Source organism: Stigmatopora nigra, chromosome 3 (assembly GCF_051989575.1).
Source record: "Stigmatopora nigra isolate UIUO_SnigA chromosome 3, RoL_Snig_1.1, whole genome shotgun sequence".
In the NCBI taxonomy this organism is placed as follows: Eukaryota; Metazoa; Chordata; class Actinopteri; order Syngnathiformes; family Syngnathidae; genus Stigmatopora; species Stigmatopora nigra.
This window is the reverse complement of record NC_135510.1, coordinates 15,126,111-15,141,954: the sequence shown is the minus strand read 5'-3', so window position 1 is coordinate 15,141,954 and position 15,844 is coordinate 15,126,111. Positions and strand designations below refer to the sequence as shown.

General features: G+C 37.7%; 2 protein-coding genes across 3 annotated transcripts in view; one reads left to right on the top strand and one right to left on the bottom strand.

The window, feature by feature from the left end:
* The first annotated feature begins 1,051 nt into the window (after positions 1-1,051).
* LOC144194162 (monoacylglycerol lipase ABHD2-like) lies at positions 1,052-13,399 on the top strand. Its single transcript, XM_077713028.1, has 11 exons — positions 1,052-1,284; positions 2,478-2,561; positions 3,060-3,277; positions 5,402-5,577; positions 6,318-6,485; positions 6,577-6,760; positions 7,106-7,198; positions 7,336-7,437; positions 8,092-8,161; positions 8,245-8,329; positions 10,957-13,399. Exons 3-11 carry the CDS (start codon positions 3,069-3,071, stop codon positions 11,163-11,165), a joined length of 1,296 nt encoding a protein of 431 aa, XP_077569154.1. The 5' UTR covers positions 1,052-1,284; positions 2,478-2,561; positions 3,060-3,068; the 3' UTR covers positions 11,166-13,399.
* Positions 13,400-13,478: 79 nt separating this feature from the next.
* The window catches only part of LOC144194163 (retinaldehyde-binding protein 1-like), a 3,884-nt gene continuing 1,518 nt past the window's right edge, over positions 13,479-15,844 (bottom strand). For both annotated transcript variants that reach the window (XM_077713029.1, XM_077713030.1), the window contains exons 5-8: positions 14,587-14,765; positions 14,337-14,495; positions 14,159-14,269; positions 13,479-14,086 (exon numbers count right to left, since the gene is read on the bottom strand). In XM_077713029.1, the coding sequence (XP_077569155.1) occupies positions 13,940-14,086; positions 14,159-14,269; positions 14,337-14,495; positions 14,587-14,765 (596 nt within the window). In that variant the 3' untranslated portion in view covers positions 13,479-13,939. The remainder of the gene's footprint in view (positions 14,087-14,158; positions 14,270-14,336; positions 14,496-14,586; positions 14,766-15,844) is intronic.

Here is a 15,844-nt window from a genome sequence, read left to right as displayed (position 1 = left end):
GAATGTGATTTTTTTTTACCTTAAAACCTTCAAGATTATTATTGACATTTTTGATTGTTAATAATGATTGTATCGTTCATGTATTTAATACAAATCTAGCTGTATAAATGAATACAGTGTTAAACTAAACTAGATTAATAAAATTAAAATGAATAAAAAGAAAAATACACACCGGCCACGTCCCCCAAAAAGACTCAAAAATGTATTTTGCAGTATTCAATTGGCAGTCTAGCTGGGTGTGTTTTTTTTGTCAATTGACGGTGCTAGACGTCCAATTCATTTTGACTCGAATGTGCGAATGAACGTTCTATTAGGTAAGGTGACGGTTAAACAAAAAAAAATCATAATCCGTACATTAAAAGCGTTTTTATATATCTGTTTGTACACACACGACAAAAAAATATGCAAAGCACTCGAATAACCCACAGTTTTGTAAACTCTGTCTCCCTCAGGTGGACAATCTTTGGAACGTCCACAATATTCAGAAGATTAACATGCACTATCTGCATCCCACCGCTTTGAATGAAATATTGTTTTTCTTCCAGCTAAAACCAGAATGTAATAGTATTAATTTTGTTCATTTTGTTTAAATTAACAATAAATTCATTGAATTAGTGTTTTTAATGCCAGAGAGAGAGAGAGGAGAGAGAGAGAGAGAGAGAGAGAGAGAGAGAGAGAGAGAGAGAGAGAGAGAGAGAGAGAGAGAGAGAGAGAGAGAGAGAGAGAGAGAGAGAGAGAGAGAGAGAGAGAGAGAGAGAGAGAGAGAGAGAGAGAGAGAGAGAGAGACAAGAGAGAGAGAGACAAGAGAGAGAGAGACAAGAGAGAGAGAGACAAGAGAGAGAGAGTGACAGACCAATCTAGCGAGTCCAGGGTTGCTATTTCTAATAAGGGAAAATACATTTTAAAAATGAATATGTTATAAGCATCGTTTCAGGCAAAGGGAGCAGGTTTGAAATCACATATATAAACTAGTACATATCAAGATATGAGTCAGGGGTTTGTGACGACACCGACTGACAACCAATGACAGCCAATGGCATCCCCCCATATGCAAATTGCAGAATCTTCTCGGAAGCACATTCGAGCTGTCAGTGTTGACCGTGGACGTTCCAGTTCAGGACTTGGTGTTTTTTAAATGCTCACCTGTCCCTACATCGAATGTAACGGCGTTACGCGGCAGATGGACATGACTTAACACCGAGAGGGGGAAAAAAACTAAAAACAAATGAACTCCCACGGCTTGATCTGACGTCTGGACGCTCCGGAATCATTCCCTCGGCTGTGGTAGGCAACGCTAATATGCTAAAGATGCTTCAACGACTGGGTGTCTCCTGTTCTTTCTACATAATACATTATTTTACTTGCATGTACTATTAAATCAGATGAATTTGAACACCTTATACTATATGAACCTATAAATAGATTCGATGAGTCTTTAAGAGGAAGCCCATTTCTTTCCATATTAGGTGAATGCAAACAGCGGGTGGTTTTGTCTTCAGACCAGCTGGTCATTTAACTTTATTTTCTTTTTTTCCTTTTCGATTTCTCCATCTGCATCATGTAGTAACGTCAGTGTAAAGCACAGTGTTGCCTCTTTGCTAACAAGAAGTCGTGACAAAGAACATTAGCAGGGGACTATAGATCAAACCTAAGCCTTCATTTTTACTGACTATAACATCCTTCCCAAAAAAATGTAATGTACCATTTAAGATGTACTTTTGTTTATATATGTTGTGTTGCTAATCTGGAAAACAACCGTGTCTATCATTTAGAAACAGAGTTAGGATTTTATTTTTATGACATGATTTTAAATGCAGATAAGTGATCGCTTAAAGAAGAGTTGAAAATCATGTATTTGTTTTTGCTTTCAAATAGAGTTGGCAAACTTTATAGAAATACATAACAAAAAGGATCAATCAACTTGAATAATAACACAATAAAATAATAACAAAAAATAAATAATACAATTTGCCTACCAACTCTGGCCCAATGTCTGCTGGGATAGGCTCCAGCACCCCCTGCGACCCAAATATTATATGATAGGATATGAAGATAATAATATTAATATTTAGGTATGAGGTCAATTAGCAGTAGCAGGCATCTTTGGTGAAAAAAAAGCAATTGGGCTACTTTGTTTTGGTACTTTATTTTAATAATGATGACTTAATTTGCTTATTAGCTCATTGACAATAATTTGCGTTCAATTAATTTAAAGTAAGAGGAACAGCTCTTAAAGTTCATATTTGAGCAGAGGATCGCTGCCATCCCTCCCAGTTAAAACAGATTAGAGATCTTGCAATCGCAATGGCAGCCAATGGGTTAAGCTCTGACATTCAGCCTTATCAATAGTAAGGAATTGTTTATCTTTTGCTTGTAGTGACTGGTCAAACAGTTCACATGATTCATTGTCAAACATCTTGGTGTGTTCTGTCTCGTATATAATGAAGCAAGCCTTTTTTTGTTTGTGCTTTTTTTAGGTTTGACCACTTCACTGTGACTCCACCCATCATATTTCCCTAGTTTTGGGAAAATATTCTTCATTACTGCCACCTCACATTCAAGTAAGTCTTAACTCTATTCATATTTAGTGACTTCCTTTTTGCTAGGCATTTCTGTTGCAGTACAATGTACCATAGATCCACTCCTAAGAATGTATATGATAATTATTGTGTACAAAGAAGTTGAAGTGACGCAGTTCCGATTTAGAAAAAAGAAAAACACGACAAAAATGTTGGAAAAACCTGAATCAAATGGCTCACTGCATAAATAATCACTACCAAAATCTGTACTTTCCCTTTTATTAATAATAGTTTACATGAAAAGCACTAGTGATGCAAGGCTTTTTGCGCAACTTTGTGTGAACTTGTGCCCGACACTTCCCTAAAACTATAACAATGACACATAACGTGGCTCTCCTTTACTCAGTGCTCCTTCCTGTTTTCCCACTAATGTCACAGTGAGAATTGAGCATAACTTAATTTCTTTTCAGAATACATTTCACATGATCAGAATGCTTATCTCAATGTTGTTGTGTAACCACATTTTTTTCCCCTTATTAGAGAGCAATTATGAGTGCTCACGATTCAGATGTGCACACCATCTCTCCGGAGCTGCCGGCGATGTTTGACGGCATGAAGATGGCAGCAGTGGCAACGGTCCTCTATGTCATTGTACGTTGCCTAAATCTTAAGAGCCCCACTGCGCCCCCAGACTTGACCTATCAAGACACGCCCCTCAACCACTTTCTGCTCAAGTCCTGTTCTCAGCTGACCAAAGAGTGAGTTGTCTATCATTTGTGGCATTGCTATTAAAATGTCGATATTTTTCCAACCGTATTCGAGTGAAAATCACACTTTTCGAGTCGTCAGTGTTTTTAAGGGCCGCTTAACTTCATGATTTTAAAAATGATGAAATCACTGTCTAAAATAATACAGGGCAGATTCATAGAAAAGTGAAAAAAAAACATTTAAATATGTTATATAGTACTCTTAAGTTACTGTTCATTTCTGAAGACCTTCTTGAAATCTGGTGAAGAACTATTTTTTACCATTAAATCCTCTTCTATTGTTCCTGAGGAAATCTTAGATCTTTAGTACGAATTTTGAAGAGTTAAACACGAGGGTCTGATTATGTAACCTGTACTTATGGACCCCTTTGCTTGTCATTTTGTTGAATGTTAATTGCTACGGGTGAGTAGATATCATTTATTATCAGTCATCTTGACCCAATGCATGATATGATTTCAACATTTATGACACCCTATTTTTTTGTGTGCAAGAAAAATACCAGTGCGGGGAAGTCATCAGGATCAACAAGAGGAGTAATGTTGTGTTCTATGCGTGAGAACTGACATAGTTTGTACTGTTGCCATGTCAACAAATAACATCAAGTGCATCTTGACGCTATGTTTTAGTTTAGATCACGTGTGTCAAAGTGGCGGCCTGGGGGCCAAATCTGGCCCATTACATCATTTTGTGGAGCACGGGAAAGTAAATCATGAGTGCCGACTTTCTGTTTTAGGATCCTGATTTTCTCCCTTTTAAATCAATAATTGTAATTTTCTAATCCATTTTTTCTGTGTTTTTAGTTCAAGAATCATTTTGTAAAATTTCAAAATATTTTTTTTAAAAAGCTAAAATAAAGTTTTAGATCTATAAAAAAACTGAATATTCAGGGATTTTAATCCAGTTCTTTTAATTCATTTATTTTTAAAAAAAAAGCTATATATTATATCTAAAATGGTCACACCCTTGGTTTAGATACTTAAACTTCTTTGAAATAAAAAAAACACTGTTTGGGAGCTACTGTAAAGAGCGGCTTTAACAAGTAACACTTTCCAGCTATTGCATGCGTTGATATGTATCAATACATCAATTGTTTAAGAAACAACTCAACCAAATCAAGCAAAACCTCAATCAAAATCATATTTTAGATATGGGATTTGGTAGTTTTTAATTCAAATGTCTGAACTGCTCCAGCAACAAAACTTTGAGAAACATTAAAACTCCTTTTATTTTATTGATTTCGGCAAAAAAAGTTTGTTAAAGCGATTGTAGGACCTTGAATTGAATATATTTGTGGAGGACTATGAAATAACATAGTAAATATGCTATCGTTGTTTAAAAAAAACGATATATCATAAATTTGGTGACGTAAATCCTCGCCCTCTTCGCTGAACCATCTTTTGTATTAGATTAATTCTGTTGTGCACCCTCTAGATAGGTGTGGTTAAAATCCACTCATGCTAAGAACAATTGACAGAGGTGATCACGTTACCTAATTGGAGTGACTGCATGTGCTCTTATGTAACACTGTTGTTTCAAGGTGCAGTAAATGTTGAAGCCAGAGACGATACAGGGGCAAGGTTAAAGGCCTTGTGTAATATGTGGCGTCACTATGAACTGTATACACATCAGTCATATCCGCTTTAAGATATGCAGAACATGTAATCACAATGTGACAAGTTGTTAATGGCCATCACTGAATTCTTCAGAAAATATGGCTAAGGTGTGTTGCATTGATTTGTGTGTTTGCTCCTAAGAACTGAGCTAGTAAATAAGGTTTAGATAAACTACGGAGATATTATCTGAGGGAAATCACCTTTTTGATGAGATTTTACTATAGCTATCTGAGTTATGAGCAGCCGTTTCAGCAGTGTATTTCATAACTCAGGACTTCAAAGGTGTCACTGGAATGTTAAGCACGCCCACTGTGTAACTTGAAACAACAAACTGTAGCCACACTGCCAGATTAAACATTCATGTCACTTCAATGGCTGATTGCATAATCTTCTGGGGTAGTCGCTAAAAAGGCTACTGTATGGCCTTGCACGCAAACCATCATTCCAAATCTATCATTTGTTTTTCGAAAGGAAGTTGTTAATCAATTTTGTGTTTGGCAGGTATATTCCTCCACTGCTGTGGGGCAAGAGTGGTCACCTACAAACAGCCTTATATGGGAAACTCGGTCGGGTGAGCGCACCTCATCCCAGTGGAATCAGGAAGTACTTGCCAATGCAGGATGGGGCCACTGCGACCTTTGACCTTTTTGAACCAATGGGGGACCATCGAACAGGAGGTAAATTAAACCAAAATTTCTTCCTGAAATCATTTTAAAACTGTTATATCCTATTTTATAAGCAATGTTGCCCATAAATGTAATAGTTGGAGTTCATCAGACCATTTTCTAGATCAATTACTCTCCAACTCGTAGAATGTCTAAATACTTATATATGCATGAAAGGGACTTGAAGATTTTCCTTTTAATGTCCAGTTCAGACAGTCATGATTTGTTCTCATTAATTACAGCAGATGGTGGGGTTACATTTCTTCAGAGAGACTTGTGGACATAGAAGATTATGAACCCACATCCAAATTAAAATTCAATTTCAAAGGTTTTTTTGTCAACTGAAAAGCTAACTAAAGAGATTTTGGATCTGTCTGTTTAGCAATGCCTCCAAGGACATAATATTTCAACAAAAATCACAAGAAAACTGAAGTGGAAGTCTAAATAAGTGCAAAAAGTATACAAAAAGTCCCCTCTCAAAAAAAATAAATAATAATTAGATTTGTGAAAGAAAATAAGTTCTATCCAAATAAATAAATAATAATAAAAAATATATGTACATATTATACTATTTTTACCTTTTTATATATGATTAGTAAATTGCATTTGCAGTTCCTTTTCTATATATGCTGAAAATGTTTTGCTTTAAATTCTAAATGCTAAAAATCAACTTGACGTGCTTGGATTCAGTGCACGGTAGTAATATAATGCAAAATATCTTGCTTGTGACATACCCATCCTTTTTTCACTAGATGATATCACCATGGTGATATGCCCTGGTATTGGTAACCACAGTGAGAAGCATTATATTCGGACCTTTGTGGATTACGCCCAGAAGGACGGTTACCGTTGCGCTGTGCTGAACCACCTCGGAGCTCTACCCAACATAGAGCTCACTTCGCCACGCATGTTTACTTATGGCAAGTAATGATATTTGTCGTTTAAGTAAAGCAAAAGGGTTGATGGTCTTGAAAAATGCTAATGAGTCATTCACTCTCTATATTTGCACAGGCTGCACGTGGGAGTTTGCTGCCATGGTTGGGTACATCAAGCGGGCATATCCTCAAACCCATTTGATAGTGGTAGGATTTAGCCTGGGTGGAAACATAGTTTGCAAATTCCTGGGTGAGAACATGTCCAACCAGGAGCGAGTGCTTTGCTGTGTCAGCGTCTGTCAAGGTTACAGTGCTCTTCGGTGGGTGGAAGTTTCATTGAATGATTCAGAAGAATCTGTTTTACATCTGGATTAAATGTGATTGCTTTCTATCTAACTCCTTTATATAGAGTTACTTTCATTACTAGTTATTCTGATTACTCTAAACCTGTGTAAACCTAAATTGTTTTTTATCAGTTAAACAACAATTTTGATTTCATTGTAAGTTTTCTGTGTCAACATCTCGGCCAATCAGATGCTAGGTGATGCCTCACACTCCCTTCTTGTCATGAGTCTTGTCCAATAGATTACATATGACACCCTGTGTTAGGAATGCTGAGTGGTACTGTAAGCACTAAGCCGACTTTCTGACTTTTTGTCTCTCAGGGCTCAGGAAACATTCCTACAGTGGGATCAGTTCAGACGCTTTTATAATTTCCTCATGGCTGACAACATGAAGAAGATAATCCTGTCTCACAGGTAACACACCCCTAAGTGACTTTGTATGTCATACTCTTATTTATCGGCAAGAACAGAATTTTTATCATCATAACAAATTATTTTCAAATTTCAAAAAGGCTTTTGAATTCATGTATTTCACTTTTTGAATCCTCCAGGCACAGCCTATTCGCTGGAAACTCTGTTAAAATGATAGAAGGAGATCTTGGTCGGCTATACACGGCAACGTCCCTCATGCAGATCGACGATAATATCATGAGGTACATTAAGATAGCCACTTCTGGTGTTTGACTTACACACATTCCATTATGTAACATTGTAAGTTGACAAAAGTTTTGAAAAAAAGGAGATTCTAATTCCGTAATTATTCCCTAATCAATTGTATGGTCTTACAAAATATTTTTCTGCAATTCTTTCCTCAGAACTCATATTGGTGGTATGCACTGAGGCTAAGAATACTGTACTAAAAACTATCTTAGATAAAAATATAAGATCCTTTGTGACTTCACAACATTTTGGAAAGGTTTACAACCAATTGCATATTCTACCTCACTCATTTGCAATATATCAGAAATTAATGAGATTATTCTCATTATTACTCAAGTAAACAAATGATTTGGTGCATTTAAATGACTGGGAACCAATTCTCAGATCTAAATATATAAACAAAAGCAAGTCAGTGTAATGACGCTTTTACCTCCCAGACTGGCCCACGTTTGCATTATTTTTTATCTTGATTTATGACATGACTTCATGATAACCTCCTAGGGGTAAAAAATGATGTAATAAGTATAATAAAATCCTGAATACTTGCTGTCCAATTTGTTGTGTTCTTGTAATTCTGGTCTTTGATTCTGAATATATTCACGTTTTTTTTTAATTGGATCAATTGTGTTGCCTGTTTCTTTCAAAAGGAAATTCCATGGACACAGCTCTCTCAAAGAGTATTACGAGAAAGAAAGTTGCGTTCATTATATTCACAACGTAAGATAACAGCAGCTCGCCAACAATTTCACTTTTCTTTCTGTAACTTTCATCTGATTTTAACTGTAATTAATATTCCATAGGTAAATGTACCACTGCTGCTCGTCAATGCTGCAGATGATCCTCTGGTTCATGACTCACTCCTCAAAATACCCCGCACACTAGCTGGTAAGTAAAAACATGAAAAGCACCTTATTGACACAAACTGATGTTTAAGACTGTCATTCCATAGAATATAACTGGATTGGATTTATCAGAACTAAAAAAAAAAAAAAAAAAAAACATTTTAGTTAATTATCTTTGGTATTGTGACCATGGTTTTCCTTCTCAACTTAAGTGTGAACACAAGCATCCCTTTGTAGGAACGTGTTCAAAAATTGTCTATACATCCAAAAAAGGAACAAATATGCAGTAGTAATAGCAGTATTTTTACTTTCTTTTCCTCTATATTTCACGCTTGATTAATTTGTTGGTCCCGAAGTCCACTATAAAAAAGGATAACATCTCGTTTGAAGAGTGTCGTGTGGGTTTGAAGGCTTTCTTCACATTGAAGCATGATGCTAGCAGAATCAAGTCATAGTTGTGGGCAGATAGACACATACCAAGTAGAGCCATGGTCTTGCTTTAATATGAAAGTGACTTCACAATGTTTTTGATTACATTCGAGTACTTTGAAAATAATATAGCCATGATCTTGCTATCCGTGGCTTGCAAACCTGCTTAAATGTATTTTTTATGACCACTGGGTGTAACACAGTTGTGGTGCCAACTTTAAGTAACCACATTTCACCAAACCTTTTTGTCTGGTCAAAATGCCTTGCTTATATTAAAGATCTGGCAGAAGTCCAAGCACCAAGTAAAATACTTTTTAAAAAGTCAGAGAGAAAAATTATGCCAGGTAACCAACAATGTCACATTTACCGTATTTTCTCTGACAAAAATCGGCCCCTGGTATAAGCCGCTCCCTAAAAATTGCCTTAAAATCTTTGAATTTTACAATCTGTTGCATATAAGACACCTCTATTCACAATTTTCACCTCCATATTCGTGATTTGAATAGGGAGTACAAATGTATTACTTTGAAGGGAAAATCTTAAGAAAAAAATTGCACTTGATATTTCTGTGATGCTCCAAATGAATCAAAAGCACATTATCAAGGGTCAATATCATAAGGAAGTTAGTCATTCATACAGTGATGGTTGTTTTCTTACTGCAAAACAGAAAATAACCAACAAATAGTAAATGTTAATTTAATGACATCTACTGGTGAAAAAGAATATAGAACCTGTAAGTCTTGTCCCCATATAAGCCATGCCCTTGATTCAGTCCTCATTTTTTTAACTTACAAATATGGTGTATATGCAAGAAAATAAGGTGTAACCTCTCCGGAATGGTCTGGACTGACAATGAGACATAACCAATAAGAACCAGTTTGATTATGTTCTGCCTGCATTGAGAAGTTATAGTGGATTCATGGTATTCATACATCCTGTACATTATCAAATGTTTCTATTTTGAACAGACATTTTGTATTCAATTTGATTATATCCACCCATGTGTGTTGTAAATTGCCTTATTTCACTTCATAATGTCAATTCAAATCACAACAGTGATGTCATTTGAGAGCAAAAAAAACAACCTGATTTGTGTCACTTGAATTATCCTTTGTAAATCCAGCCTCGGACACTTTGGCTCTCGGCCTTTAAATACTGCCCTATATACAGAAGTCACATGCTATTTGGGAAAGAAAAAGTCCATCATGTGCGAGTCACGGTGTCCATGAATGCACACACATAGACACACCATGTGCAGCTGTTGCTTCTAAATTACAATGCTGTGACACAGACATGCAACCAGCAAAAGGCATGACTGCCAACCGCTCTTGTGTTCTAATAATTTCAGAGTACACCTCTCCTTCCACTATAGTAACAACTGATCATTTTCTATCCCAAGCCATGTTGCCAGGCCATCATTTTACAGCTGGTGTTATAGAGTATGGACGAGCACTTAAGGCTGCTTCCACACAGTCGAAAGCCCTGTGGGATCTTAATCACTACTGAACTGCATCAGTGTCTCCCACTAACCTAGATAAGAGACAAAATAAATAGATCCAGGCCAATCCTTTATATCCGACCACGCTGCCCACCCGAGCACAGCTGCAGAATCCTGTGTACGTTTACGTGGCCGCCAGATCAAGATGAATCATTTATCAGCTTCAGGGAGATGTCCTAGTTTTGCCCTTTATCTTGTTTTATTAGGTCAGATCAACTGACCATGTCCAGTTTAATCCAAATCACCCCATATAGGATTTAGACACGATTATGCTGATGTAGTTACCCAATATTTGATTGATAGAGAGGATTGTGATGCCCCATGCTACTAAAATACTTTTTTTAAAGTTGTCTTCCCAATTTATTGAATGATCGCTGCCTGCCTTCCCAGTCAAAACGGACTGAATCTTTATTGTATTAATTGGGAATGAAGCATGATCATTTAATGGATCCATCCAAGTTCAAATGGAATCGAAGTACACATGACTATTAACAAGTTTGATACTGAACTGAATCATTATCATTTTTTTCAACCCCAACACACTTGCACACACTTTATTATACTGTACTGTCATGCCAATCTACTATCTGAAGAAACTGAGGCTGTTATCTTTGTATTGAACCACATGCTCAGTGCCATTTTCCTGGCAAGCTTTATATGTGGACTTGTGTCCGATGACTGGCAGAATTTGACAGCTTCAAAGTCCAGATGTTTTAAAGCCTCTCTGCTTTGTCCCTCCACAGAGAAAAAGTCAAATGTCATCTTTGCCTTGACGCTACACGGGGGCCACCTCGGCTTCTTTAAGGGGGCCGTCCTCTTCCCCAAACCCCTCACCTGGATGGACAAAGTGATTGTGGGATACGCCAATGCCATTTGCCAGTGGCAGAAGCAGAAACCACCATGCCAAAGCGACCCCTTGAGTGAGAGTTCCTGCCCAAAGGAAAAATGCTAAAATGTGTCTCATCTCCTTTTTCCACGCCCTGATCGTAACTCACACAAGACCCCACTATCTCAGCACCTGGGAGTCACTTTTGAAGTGCCCCCCTCTCTTCTCTGCCTTCGTTTTCGGGTGCTGCTCACAGCCGCAGACCTCCGCGGCCGCCACACGCCCCCATGCCTTCAGCGCAGTCGCAGGAACGACAATCGGCCTCTGTGACGTCCAAAGCGGAGACACAATATTGGACCACGCGTGCTCAACGGTTACCTTCGATCGTAAAGTCCGCAAACAAAAAAATAATGAGATGCGGACCATAAAACTGATCCCGTCAGGTGCAGCGCTCACCGCCATTTTAGCATTATCTGCCATACAAAATTGTAATGGCATTGCGTGTGGAGGGGTTAAGACTAGAAACTGTTTTGATAAGCCCCACCCAAATTCCCTGCTACAGTCGGTAGATATATAGCATTTCAAAATATCTTTGTAGGCACTTAAAGAGGAAGAAAGCATAGTTGCTTGTGAGCAACCCCAAATGGGATCCATGCACATTCCCAAAGTCGCATTTTTTTTACTCTTATTCTTTGCACTTTAATGCTACGCCGATCCAATCATGTTTTTGTGGGTGTTATTTTCTCTAGATTTGAGGTCAGAGGACAACAATGTGTTGGAAAATTCCAAAGCTGCTCCAATTGTCTCTCATTGGGGTTGTCACAACTTTTTTCCTCTTGCGTTTGCCTTTAACCCGATGAAGCATTAGTGGAGAGATTAAGCCATCGTCAATGCTCTGAGCCTATAGAAAACACTTTAGTGGAAAAAATGTATTTCAAGGATCCGTTAGTGTGTACTGTACCTTTTTTAAAGGGAGAGTTAAGCACAGAGGCCCACATACTCAAGGTATGATTGTCCAACTTACTCAATGATAAAACCAAACAACTTTAGTGGACTGTTTAAACAACACTGGTGATGGTCATGTGATCCTTTTACCCAGTGAACAGTACATGTGTGAGTGTCAGATGCTTTAGTGTACGTTAAAGGGGGTTCTCCACCATCTTGACTAAGTGTTATAACGTTTTTTTTTTCAGTGCTGAAAAGCAACTGTTTGAACCAAAACAAATTCACATTTATTATTGTTAATGCAACTGCGAATTTGAAAGAAAGAAAAAAAATATCTACATGAAGTGACAGATGAGCTCACTTCAAAAATGTTATGCAGTGAATACAGTAAAAAAAGGAGCACTTTGTGAATACAACAAATTCATTGAACAACTTCCACAATTCCTACATAATTTAAAGCAGTTTCTGTTTAGTGTTTTTTTCTGTTATAATGTTGATTAAGAAAAAAAAGTGATCGTTTTTGACATGGTACAAAGTGGTTGTTTCCCATGAGTTAAATTAGGTGGTCCAGTTTGACAAAAAAAAAAAAAACATCAAATTTAAACATGCCCAACAACATTTACTGTATTTATTACTGCCGACATAGCCTTTATACAAAAATAACTGCTACCACCTACTGTAAGAAGAACCAATCATCAATTCACCCATTCAGTTGTCTTTTGTTCATTTGTTTTTTTTACCATTTCTGCCAATACTTCATGTATGAGAGTTATTTTATGTTTTTTTGTAATTCTTGTGTATGTGCTATGTGTTTGAAATACCTGTATATCTTTGTGTGTCAGTGAGTGAGATGAACTTTAGCATCTCATCTGATCTGGCAACAACCAATCAAACAATCGACTTCAAATGAGAGTTTAAGGGAAATACAATTCTGTATTTATTTTGTAATATTTAAAAAAGGCGAGGGATGAAAACAAAATGAAGGCAATAAGCAATCAGAAGAGATTTATGAACTTCAATGTCATGTAAATGTGACACCAACAAAGGGGAACTAAAATGTTTCTTTAAGAGAACATTTATTTATCCGATGAATAAGCCAGTGTTTTCAAATCATTTTCCCGATACATTTTACTATTTCGGGGTTGCGTTTTCTGAGTACTTCAAATACTAAAATCCAAAATACTCATCAGGTTGGGGTCATCCTTGCTTGTTAGCTCACAATACATATGCCGCTTTAATTTTATTAGTATTTGTTCATTCTCAGATGCCATAAAGGGATGCAAAGAGATGGCAAGGACAGTGCACCGTATATTTCCCATTTGGACACATTTTTTATTTTCATGTTTTCATTTTCTAAAGAGATTAGGTAAGGAGTCATGATTACATTCCCAAATAAATTTTGTCCAAAGAAGAAACATGTTGGATTTTGTGCATGTGTGTGTGTGTGTGATTAAAATAAAATTTTTGCAGTTTCCAGACAAAATTTATCACATCCTCAAAAATATAGATTTTATTGAATGGTTTCAAATCCACTGCAAATTACATTGAGGTAACTTCCAAGTTCTTTCTAATTAATTGTAAGATTAAATTGTTAGAGTAACAAATGGCTAGGGAGAGCACGCTCATTTTGTCCAATACCAAGCAGGTTTGTCTTTAATGACTTAATAATCCTTCTCACCTCACTCAATTTCTCCTACGTAACAAAGCACTCCTTTAACGGTGTATAACAAATTCTTCAAATTCATAAAGTAAACCCCAAGCCACAACTTTCATATGAAATATCTCAAAACATCTCTTTCTGCACTATCTACAATAAACATCCTTATGAAGTGCCATCTTAAACTACTTTCTAGTAATTCTAAATACCATCATGTTTTACATCTGCCGTTCCATAAAAAACAAATGGAAGTTCAACTTCTAGCTTCAAATACGATCTAATCATGGCAATTGACGGTTCAAAGAGCCGTGTCCTCGGAGCCGAAAAGCCTTGTAGCGATGGCCTGGCAGTCCGCCACGCAAGCTTTCCCGTCAAAATCTATGGGCAGGATGTCGGCATCAAATTCTTTCAAGTAGTTGTCCAGCTCGTCCCCGTGAACAAAAACCTGAAGCGAGAAGTACCGCAGCAATTCAGACTTTGAGTAGCATGAAAGGACAAGTGTCCCCCTACACCTCACCCTTTCCAGCAGCTTGCTTTTCATGAAAGGCTTAACCACATTGTATGTGGTGGTGAAGTACCAGGGCTGATGGGTGACGTGGACCGCCTTGAAGCGGGCCGGGAACGAATCCTGCGTAGTCGACAAAACCACCATAAAAAAAAGCTCACCTTTGACTGTGTTTACTTATCTGAGTGACCTGTAGCATGTCCACCATCTTCTTCAACTCGGCCGGCTTAATCCCTGAAGCGTGCTGCATGGTGAAGCCCTTAAAGTTCTCGATCAGGACGAAACCATTGATCTGGGTCTCTTCATTCTCAAGCAATTTCTCCAGAATGACACAGTAGGCTCTTAAAATCTGAGACACCAACACAGGGTGAGTCAAGACCTTTGTGAAGGAACATGTGACTTCTTAACATCAAGAATGTTTGATTTTTTTTCCCCCCAACCTCATCAAAGGTGATCTCCTCCAGATCCCAGTTCTCAATGTTGAAGAGCAGAACCACATGCCCATACTTGTCCCTGCTGGGGAGAACCACAGGGTACCCTGCCTCAATGGTGCTGCGAACCGCTTCGGGTGTCAGGTTCTCAAACAACTCCGGGTACTCCTTCCTGAAGCGCACGTAACCTAAACCCACACAAATGGCATTACGTTCTCATCAGTGAGTCTTTGCAATGTTATGTAATGCAGGCTCTGCGTGGAGGTTATTGGTGGGACACACGCAATGACACCACAGTTAACCTCGCCACAACTGAGACCTCAATTAAAAGTCCATTTGCATGCGCACATGTTTGTTTTTCCACTCTCAGCTCTCAATTATGAACGCATCAGGCATTGTTCAACTTCCTCCTAAGTACACATTGTGTTATAGTCCAGGTCAAAGAGGTTTATTTTCAGAGGGAGCAGCCAACAACTTTATTTCAACTTTTAAAAAATGTTTTGTTTTTGGCGGCCCGGCGGCCTAGTGGTTGGGGCATCGGCCTCAGAGTTCTGGGGGTGTGTGTGGAGTTTGCATGCTCACCCTGGGCTTGTGTGGGTTTTCTCTGGGTACTCCAGTTTCCCCCCACATTTAAAAGACATGCATGGTAGGCTGATTGAACACTCTAAATTGCCCCTAGGCATGCGTGTGAGCGTGAATGGTTGTCCATCTCCTTCTACCCTGGGATTGGCTGGCCACCAATTCAGAGGGTCCCGTCCCTGGTCCCCGTGGTAAGCTGTCATAGGCACCTGACCCCCCCCCCCCCCCCCCCTCATGACAATCGTGAGGATAAGTGGTTCCGAAACTGAATGAATGAGTATTTATTATTTATTTTATTACTTTTTTAGGGGGGGGGTGCACACAAAATGCTGAAACAGTTCTAATATAGCATGGAGGAGCTTGTTATACTCCCACTTTTATTGTTTATATTGTTTTTCAGATGATTTAAATGGACAAAGAAAGAATGAAAGAGATGCCAATACAAAAATAAAAACACTACATATGCTACCCAGCTGTACATAACACTCTGAAATGCTACTTATTTATTTATAATTTATGGATTATTTATTTATTATGTATTGTTATTATTTATTAATTCCTCAGTTTGTTGTTGTTATTTGTGCACTTTGTGGTGAAACTTTAAATTTCATTATACTTGTATAATGACTATAAAAAGCAATTCAATTCAATTGAAGCTTTATTATAACTATATTTGCCGAGTGGGACG

Coding starts and splice junctions, on each gene's coding strand:
- LOC144194162 (XM_077713028.1), top strand. CDS start 3,069: ATGAGTGCTCACGATTCAGATGTGCACACCATCTCTCCGGAGCTGCCG. Junction 7,438..8,091: donor ATCGACGATAATATCATGAG/GTACATTAAGAT, acceptor TTCTTTCAAAAG/GAAATTCCATGGACACAGCT. Junction 8,330..10,956: donor AATACCCCGCACACTAGCTG/GTAAGTAAAAAC, acceptor GTCCCTCCACAG/AGAAAAAGTCAAATGTCATC.